The sequence below is a fragment of the Drosophila melanogaster genome, chromosome 2R (assembly GCF_000001215.4).
Source record: "Drosophila melanogaster chromosome 2R".
Classification (NCBI taxonomy): domain Eukaryota; kingdom Metazoa; phylum Arthropoda; class Insecta; order Diptera; family Drosophilidae; genus Drosophila; species Drosophila melanogaster.
The window spans coordinates 20,904,429-20,914,821 of record NT_033778.4 but is presented as its reverse complement, the minus strand read 5'-3'; the positions used below and the strand labels follow the sequence as shown (position 1 = coordinate 20,914,821).

Below are 10,393 nucleotides of genomic sequence, written 5' to 3'. Positions count from 1 at the left end.
TTTCCCGCCTGCCGCTTTTTGTTTTAAATTAATTTGCTTTTAATTTGCTTTATTATGTGGCAATTTCTCCTTCTTTCCCCGGATTTAATTAGTTTGCTTTTATCGTTAAGCAGTTAACTTTCGCATGAAATGTGCGCCCCTGATGAAGTGAACTGTTAATCTCGGCCAAATTAAGCATACGCCATGTGGTCAGGGGTAGCAACTAATTGATGCTTCTGAGTGGGCACTACTGATATCATCTCACTTCTCTGGCAGCTGTGTCTGAAATGCACTTAGTTGAATCCTCTTATCGGGGGAATACCCTCTAAAATCTAAAATCATGCTGCGCATGCGTAAAAGTCTCAAAAAAAAAAAAAGCGAAGTGGATTCTGCTGCTATTGAAATGAAGAACCAGTTTGTTGGGCGCCCTTTCCTCTCCTTATTCCCATTCGAATTCCGACTCTCTTAGCTGGGGGCGTGGCCTAAACCAGTCGCTCTCTTTCTCGCACTCTCCAGGTGCGTCTGTGTGTGTGAGCGCTTCGGCGCATTGAGTTTACCCATACACACGCATTGGAGATACACCGACGTGCCTTGTGGTAGACCATTGAAAAAGTGATGAAAATAACTCTCTGTCACTTTATTGGCGCTTAACGAGTTTGAGTTGATGAAGAATTTAATTTATGATGCTGCTCACACCATCAAGAAAGGCGAGCAGCCCCGAAAGAGATGGCGATAGAGAGGGCGAAAGAGAGGGAGGGAGGGAGCCAAAAAACCGCAGAGCACAAAAGGCGGAGAGAGAGAGAGAGCGAGGGTAAAAAGAAGAAAAATTAATGAACTCGTAACTGTCGCTTTTGCAAATTGGGCTCTGAGAGTGTCGGTGTGTCGGTCTATCTGTGCATGGGTGTGCAGGACTCGCACTCACACTACCGCACACACACACACACACGAAAATACACGAACACACGTATGTAGACAGGAGGAAACAGCAGCCGTCGCTGCCGGCAGACGTCAAGCTTTGATGATTTAATTTTCTGGTCTTCTAATTTAATTTTATTATAGAAATACAGACGTGTATGTGTGTGTGTGTGTGTGCGTCTAAGGGAGAGCCTTGTACTTGTGTGTATGAGTGTGGGCGCGCCTCACACGCTCACAGACACACATGCAAATTCGTTAATGGAAAATGGTGGCGTTTAATTGAAAAAGGAAGTGCGCCAAAGGGCTGAGCGACAGAGACAGTAGACTGAGGAAAAAGGGCTCTGCAAGGACCGAGTTTTCCATCAAATTAATTTCATGTGTGTGCCTGCTTCTCCATCTCTTTCCCGTCAGAGGGATTTGCGTACGTCCTGTTATTGTTTTCTTTTTTATGATATTTATATATATATTTTTTCCTACTTTTGGTGCGGTTACCGTTGCAATAACAATTTTCAATTCAATTTATTTATTTGCATTGGCCGGAAAAAAAGGGAGGAGAGCGAGAAGGAAAGAGCTTTGTTCAGTTTGCTCACCCGCAAAGTTAATTGAATTAAATATTCCAGCGAGATAATTACAAAATGGCGTTGATTAATCGTCAGCCGCCATATTGATTTTGCCAGCAACAATATTTAATGATTAACAATTAACATTGAACAGGGATTTTTGATGCAGGCACTGCAGTCATGCCACGTCAACCTCTTTGTGCCTTAATAAAAGCAATTAAAATTCATTAGCTGCAAACACACTTACACTCGCACACACTCGCACAAACCCACTTACCCACACAGAGACACAGTCGGGACAAGGACTTGCACAATCACACACTAATGCCATCATGCGCTCGTTTTCTCAATTATTCATTCAATTTTGCATGCCACAAAAGCAAGAGCCAAGGAAGCTAAGCTCTCCATCTACCGTCCACCCACCCATGCACCAGCCACAAGGATCTGCGGAGCTTCCACCATACATATTCATGCGGCTAAATGAAAACGGCAACACTTAAATGCAATTTGCCTCAATTTTACCAGCAGCCAGCCAACTCTCCGTCGCTCTCATTTTCCCGCCCAACGAGCCAGCGTCTTGGCTTAGAGCGTCTTAACGTCTTTTCATGGCACTTACATCGTCATTCTATTCGTCTAATTTCATTTTCCTGCACAAACTGCTGACTGCGAAAAGTGGGTGGAATGATGTTTTACTCGGCTCCTTCGTGCCAAACTGGCTTCGCCTTATTCAGCTACTAGAGGAGTTTGATTCTGGCAGTTTGCCGGCTTTATTCTAATTACGTTCAATTAAACATGTTGATTGATATGTTTGTTCTGCTGCGACTGATTCGATGGAGGTTAGGATTTCGGGGTATGATATATGGGTCTTGGTTTTGTTTGTGCTCTGGTTGTGTATTTAATGGATTGTGACGAGAAGCTAAGTTTAAGTTGAAAAACTTATTTTACACGCCAGAGAAAATGAATCAACAAATGTAGTCTCAAAATAGAGTTTGAAGGCCTTTAACTAACCGCTTTAACTGACTTGCTTCTAATATTTTCTAAAATTAAGCTGGCATACATTGGCGGTTTAATAGATTTTCCATCTAATTAATTGCATATTATTTGCATTTTTGTGTTTCGTTGCCATCTAATTTAACATAAACAAACCTTCGACAAGCGTGGGGCGTAATTATTGCCATTCTGGGAAAAATTGCATTAATTTTCTAACAAACATTTTCATATTAATTGAACATTTTGTGCGCAATCAATTTGCATATCAAGCATTAATAAATGGAATTATCCGTTTTTAATTACATTTCGCAGACAAAAGTTTTAGTTTTTGGCCGAAAAATAAATTGTTTTGTCGCACGCGGTGGACATGGCTGCGAAAACCCGAAAACGAAAAGTGCGACGGAAAAATTAAGCTTTATTTGTGGAAATTGCAATCCAATTAAGTTTTCAAAACATGCAAATTGCGAATGGGCGCACAGCACAAATATTGACGCAGCACGAAGCAACAAAAGCGTACCGAAACTTGTTTGTATAATTTCATTAGCGTTGATTTGCAGCAAATGCAATTGCAGTAAAATTCACTTGGCCTGTCATTGATTAAACAAGTCGACGTTGCAGGCCTCAAATCGAATTGGATCCGTTGCTCCAAGCCCCCCTTTCATCTCATCTCTGCAATAAAAACTAATTACAGGCCAATGGCCGAACATGGTCGAACTTTCAGCTATATGTGTGTGCATATGTATGTATGTATGGTTAGGCGCCAACTGATAATTATAAGCCTGGAAACTGGAACTCTCTGATTGCCAAGCAGCAGCTGTAATGCAGGGTGGGGTGGAGCAGGCTATGAAGGAGGAGGAGGAGGAGGACAGGAGATGAGGGTGCTTCGCCGCAGGAGGGCCAAAAACCCAATCCCATGCCCGTGCCCATCCCATCCCATTCCGATCCCATTCCCATTCCCATTGCCAATCTCAATACCAATCCCAATCGCAGGGCAAACATGTCCGCAACAGTTTCCGCTGCACTAACGAAATTACAGACGCAGACTCACACGCACACAATCGCATTGCCATGTCCTGCGGCGATTTTGCGCACAGGATGCGGAACAGGCTCAGGTCCTCGGGACCTCGGGTCCCTGCAACGGCTAATGCTAATGCCAATGCTAATGCTCTTTGAACGACTAATTAGTGAATTACTATATAAGCACACTATTTGCCCAGCAAACGGCAACCCAAAGTAAATTGTGCGGAAGACTGACCAGCAGGACCCCGAATCAGAAATACGGCGGAAACCAGGACCAATTAGTAACAACTTGGAAGTACAACATGTACTGACTGCCATGCCACAAGGATTATGTAATAAATTGGATTTTGGTATTTACTGTATGAACGTATGTAATGTAATAATGGTTGTACATAGTTAATTGGTGTTACCATTGTTTCTTATTAAGAAATCTTTATAAGCAATGTAGTTATGCAACTTGCTTCCTGTCTTTACAGATACTGTATATAAATTCAATCTCAACCATAATAAAGTGAAAGGGTTAGTTTGTAGCTGAAAAATATATACATATTCTATTCTGTTTTATCGAATTATATTTTCCACATACACTATAGCCAATCTGTTTTAAAACCCCGTCCTGTAGCGATTTAGGTATACCATTCGATCCCCGATCGGCTGAACTGGACGCGCATTGCGCGCTATCCTTGAACCACGCCTATCCCTCAGCTGGCGGAACTCGTTCAGCTGGCGCTCGCTGATGGCCAAGGACTCGGGATATATTAGCCACTCCGCCCCACGGTGGCAGGGCGGTTCGGTTAGGGATCCATTGTAACTGTAGAACTTGTCGTAGAACGGTGACATGAGGTAGCTAAGTGGAAACGGTGGCACTTCCACCACCTGACCGGCCTGCTCGACAGCAGCGAGATGCTGGATGAGGACATCGAGAAACGGATTGTGCTCGGACAGATCGAACATGTAGGAAATCATTAGGACACCCTGGCTAGAAGAGCAGCCATCGCAACCGTCGCCATCTGTGTGAAGGCACTGCATCTCCAGCGGGCTGTGATGATGGTCCAGTGTGTGCTCCGATCCCAACGAGCTGGCCCAGCTCCAGCGGAACGAGATCTCTCGGAAGTCGAAGCGCCCAAGTAGATCGCCGCCGTCGATGGAGGGCGTTCGTTCTGGAAAAGCTGCTCGCAGGATCAGTGTGTGTCCGTTGTTCTCCAGGCGAATGCCCAGCGGAATGCTATTGTAGTGCGACCATATCAACGGTGTATCAAAGTAGTTGATTTCCACACAGTTCATATCGATGTTGATGGGACTCTGATTGTTGCACGCAGTGTCCCAGGTATGAGGTCCCTGGTCCCAGTCATAATTGTAGGATTCCGGAGAGCCACGAAGCCTTCTGCAATTATCGCCGCCAGCATTTGCACATCCATCGTTCGATCCCTCATCACATCTATTGGCCAAGCTAAATCCTGTGTATACGTTGAACAATACCAATAGGGCCACACCGATGGCCAGGATGAATTTGAGGAGATTGCTGTCCTGGAGTCGACAGGATATGTCTTCTAGCGAGCACCATAGGTAATTTAGCAGACCACAGGTGAGGCATCCCTTCATCACCACAGTTACAAAGTAGAATCCACTCGGGAAAAACTTGCTGGGAAATGATAACTTTATTGGATGACAGCCAGGCACTGGCCTTCCTGGCTGAGCGGGAAAATTGAGAAAATTTCTAATTAAACCCGCTGAAAAGTTAATTATTTTGGAAAACAAATTGGGCGCACAGCGCACAATTTGTGCGAAAACATTTGCAATTTGTTTGCATTTGTATTTTGCATAAATTAATTACGCACAAAACTCTCTTCGGCGGCGGAAATTGCTTGCACAAATATCCTGTGCCGCTCCTGCGTGGACCCGCCCGGCACCTCCCGCCTCCCCCCCGCAACTCTTCTATGTTGCATTTTGGGAAATTAATTAGTTTTGTACGTACAAAATAGGCGAAATGAGCACTAGGAGCGGAACGGAAATTATTTCCAGCACTTCAGCAACACCTTTTGTGCTGCGGCAGGAACTACACAGGAACTTAAAGGATGGATCGTTTCGATTTTTAAAATAGTTAAATACTATATAACCCGATAAACATATTGAATAGGTTTATCGTTAAGTAATTATGATATGCCTCCAAAAATGTATGTATATTAAAGGGTGGCTTTATAATCCAATGAAACCTGAGAAAAATTATCAACTAATCCCCTTTTAATATATAAATTTTCTCTGCGTGTAGGCCCTAGTCGTACTTTTGACTTATGGCCTGTGAAATTCGAGACTTCTCGGCCATCTCTGATTAGCATAAAGTTATCAAAGGACGGCCACGCCCACAGTTCGGTGTTATGCGGGGTGGGTTCCCACTGCGATTCAATTATGGCATTTTTCTGATCAATTCGTTTGGCTTTGATTTGATTTCATTTTTCTGCACTTGTGCAGGGCGTTGACGTCTGCCAAATGTTACAAATTGTCCGTGCTCCGACCTCGCAGGACCTCCTCTCAGCTGCCAGGGTATTTGGTTTGTCCGGGTATCCGGGTGGTATTCGTAGTAGCCGTAGTGTCCGTGGATATGAACATGTCCTGGGGCATGTGAGCTGCACGCAAATTGACGGGTAAGCATGTGGCATAAACGGAAACACTAACATCGTTAGCCGAGTCCTGCCAGAGGGTGCCAAAATAACAGAATACGAATATAACGGAATAACAATCATAACCATTTTTGAGTAACCAGGCCTCCAGGCAGTTGTTTTCATTTGTGACCGAATGACTCGATTTTTATGGTCGCTTAGGGTTAATTGAGGCTGCAGATTCGGTTCAGGGGGTTGCTTGCTTGTCACATTACACAATGTTTGTTTTGGTTACTGCGTTTTTATATCCGGCACATGGACTCTATTTAAGTGGTCCGAGTTGCGTTTGATCGACTTACATAAATCACTGCTACATTCAGATTATGGTTATTTCAGTTGGGAGCGTGATTACATATAAATAAGGATAGCATATTAGGGTTATTATACTAATTATACAATGTACTTGACTTAACTACTTATATCTTAAGATGTGTGCTTTAAGTTTCAGACTCATCGAAATATAATTATGAAATCATCAATATACAAAGCTGTCCCATGCTTTTTTTTCCATAAATACGCAAATTCCGTCGACTGCATCGGCAACTGTAGCACTCACAAACATACAAACATGCAAAGGAAATTTCCGTTTCCGGTCGGAGAAACTTTGTTAAAGCGATGCGAAATGGGAGGCGAGGAAAAACGCATCGCACAATCACGCTGTCTTTGGCCGCAGGATAATGCAAACGAAATTGGTCTCACTTTGAATTCGATTGATTTGTCTGCTGCACGGCTCGATAATATCCTCTTAAATCACTTAACCACATTTGCCGATTACTGCGGCGACCGAAGAAGAATGTCCTTGGCTGTAGGGCGCAGCGGGGCCTCCGGTGTAAATTCGGTGTAAATTTTCACACATTATTCGGATGCCCGGACAAGGACGAGACAATTACTTTGGCTCCGATAACATTGTCTAGTGGGATTTTCTCCACTTCGACGGCCATCTCTTTTGCACACATCGCAAAGCACACAGCTGATAATGTTAATATGCGCCGCAGGACATCAAACACGGCGCAGGCGAGGGTTCAGGACAAGGTATTTAGGGCACTCAACTTTGTTTGGCCAATCCGCTTAGGCCTTTGTATCTCAGTCCGCTATGGAATTCGTTTGGGAGGGTCGGGATTATCGCTTGTCCTGTGTGATTGTTAAATGAACAACGCCTGTGAGAGTGTCTTCTCTGGCGAAACCGCAAGGACATTCTTCAAGATCGTTTTGCGGCCATGTTGCTACTGTATGTTTCACTCTCCCTCTCTATCTCTTTCTCTCTCTCTCTCTCTCTGCATCTCAGCTGCCTGCGAATGTGATCCTGATCCTTAACGCAGCATGCGTCCTTTCTCTACTCCTGTGTTGTTTTCACAGCCTCAGCCTAGCCACAGTTGCCCTCATTAGCAGCTTAGGGGCGTTGACGTGTTTTGCTTGCCGTTGTTGACAATGTTTGCTACTTGCCCGGCTGCATAATGTCCTTGTTTCAGCCTGAAAGACACTTCTTTCAAAAGCGAGCACTTCCCATCCGCTTTTGTTGGCTTCCCGAGTGGAACAAGAGGTTACTGCGAGATCGATCCATTAAATAATAGTATCATTGGCATGAACAGGAACAGAAGAACGCCTGTAGGATGCAGAGGGATGGAAAGCGGTCGGGGTTGGAAGTGGAAAACAAATCGTTAGATTGCTATCGGATGTCAGCTAATTTTGATCACTATCGATCACTCCATTCAATTCCATTGCACTGCCATCAGTCACTTAATTGATTTCATTAAGTATTTAAAAGATGAGCTAAAACACAAAAAGATTGGTATTATCATTCTAAGCAAGCGCAGTTTCTGATTTGGTTTTATTCAGATAAAAAGAATTAGTAAGGGTGACATAAACATTTCTTATTTCTTACAGCGCTTTGAGAGATTAATATGATTTGAAATTGGAAAAGGTCCTTAATGTTGCACTGGCGCCATCTACCGTTGGTAACGATGAGCCCGGCCGTTCCTGGAAACACAGGCAGATCTCGTTTTGACGATAGATGTCGCTGCAATGTGTTCAAAAGCGTGTCATTTAGAAGTATAAAATCTACAGAAAGCTTTTATTGAGTTCAACAACCAAAGCTTATTATATAAAATGAAATAAAATATAACTCTATTTAACATTGAATTATATAACATAATGAGTACAAAAGCGTAGGATCTTTCGATTTTAAATATTCACGTATATTAACCCTTCAATTTAATTTGTCCAAGTAAATAAAGTCGTTTGATTGCTAAGCAAAGAAAGCGAGAGTTTTTAGCTTGTAATGATAAAATATATACATATAGATATACGTATATATATATTTGTTAATGCTCATATTTGCCTGCACATATCATAGGAAGGACTATATTCTGCAGCTGCGAGCGAAGCAGAATCGAGAACTTTAATTCAATATTTGAGTTTAATGCTTGTAGTTATGTTTTTAGTTGTAAGCGCACTTAGCTTCAGACATTATGCCAATTTTCAGTGCAACTTGATACTGTATTGAAACTGGCTTAGAGTGGCAACAGCGAAACAAAGGAAAGAAAAGAAACAGACAAATGTTAAGCAAGAATAATGCGTTACACGAAACTGCACTAAGCTCAACATTTTGGGTTTTACACTCCTCAGGGTTTTTTTTTTCTTATTTATCTATCTTTTATGCGCCTCCTTGCAGCGCGAATCAAATGAAAGGCAGTGACAAAAGGATGTTTTTTTTTTGGAGGAGCAAACTTTGAACTCCACTCGCTCTGTGCCCGTCAAGGAGGCCAGAATCCCTTTTTTGGCCTAGACAAATTACACCCGAGCTCACCAGCGGACTCATCAGTCAGAGTCGAGAAACAGTGAAAATCTCTTTGGGTTCCGGGAACACATGGCAGCCTAGGAGCAAGCGGAGCGTGGAGTAGTGGGAGGCGACAAAAAATGGACTCCATCATGTACATGAATGCCCATGCTAATTAGGACTGTCCTGGGGGGACGGCCAACTGGACCTGGGCCAATTAAATGCTTAAGCTGACTTTCGGGTTCGAGCTTGTCATAAATTTTGACTGATTATGCGTATTCGTCTTTGTCGTAGCCCCTTCTCTGGCTCCTTCCAACGCCGCCCCAAGTGTCCCATCTCTTTCCACTCATCTCATCCTTCGGCTACAAGTACCCGTGACAACTGAAGAATTTTCTGCGGCATCCGAACCCCACCTCCCAAGTGTCCGACGCAATTCATCATTCAATTAAATTGACCGCAAAGAGCAGCATTTCACATCGCTCAGTTCGTCGACATCGCCTTGGGTTAAGTTTTTAAAGTTGCCCAAAGTCGAATCCTTTAATGCCTTGCCAGCATTTTTGCTGCAATCGATTATCCTTTCAATAAAATGCCGCGGAGGCGAGAAAAAAAAACTTTTACCCCCTCGAAATTTAACGCTTTCGCCCGCCGCATCCCCCTGACCCGAAAAATTGGGGATATCTTTTGAGGTTGATTTATGCGCTGGCTTAAAAGCGAATTGTTGTGAGCTGCTAACTGGAAATCTGTTTGACTGCACGTACTTGTTCTGGTTCTCCACACATAGCCCTCCACACTGAAATCTCCATCATCGACTTTCCGGGCTTAAACGATTGCCAAACAAAGTCAAAAGAGAACGTCGTGCATGCCGAAGGATTCGGAATCCTTTGCATTTGAGCTGCGCTTTTTTTTTCCGCCATGCTTCTTGGTATGCCGGTCCCGGCAACTCAAGGATTTCGCAGCTGTCCTGGTCACAGTCACTATCTGCTGCCCGGATTTGGCCAAAGTGATTTACGACATGCTCATGCCAGGCATTCAAAATGCGGTCTAATTGAGACTCCTTAGATGATTAATCCTTGGCTAATATGGCGAAATTCAACAAGTCTACGCCGCACATTTCCCATAAATTTATTTTTCTTTTTGCTGCCGATAACGCCTTTGATTAATTAACACACTCGAAGTTTTTTTATGTACCTCATGTGAGAAAAGGAAAAAAAATGAAAAGTGATGCATATGCTCTAATAAGTGAGCCCAACAACGAATTGAGATGTTATCACGATTTATTCGGCTTGTTTACTTTATAATACACTAACAGAAAAATTTCTGTTCGATGTTTTCGACATTTGTGTGGGATTGTTATAAGTATTTCACACGTTAGTATGCAAGTTTGTGAAATACAAGACTTAATAGGTTGTGTACAATTATCAATCTAAATTTATTACGCCACTTATTAAATTTTTTAAATTATTTTAGAACGTTTGTCACCCCGCACAAGTGTGAAC

At 43.0% G+C, this 10,393-nt stretch overlaps 1 protein-coding gene across 1 annotated transcript; it reads right to left on the bottom strand.

Annotated features, from left to right (window-relative positions):
• Window positions 1–4,020: 4,020 nt before the first annotated feature.
• CAH15 (Carbonic anhydrase 15) lies at window positions 4,021–5,118 on the bottom strand. The gene has a single exon (NM_137681.3). The coding sequence runs from the start codon at window positions 5,064–5,066 to the stop codon at window positions 4,068–4,070; it is 999 nt and encodes a 332-aa protein (NP_611525.1). The 5' UTR covers window positions 5,067–5,118; the 3' UTR covers window positions 4,021–4,067.
• Window positions 5,119–10,393: the final 5,275 nt, after the last annotated feature.

Coding starts and splice junctions, on each gene's coding strand:
- CAH15 (NM_137681.3), bottom strand. CDS start 5,066: ATGAAGGGATGCCTCACCTGTGGTCTGCTAAATTACCTATGGTGCTCG.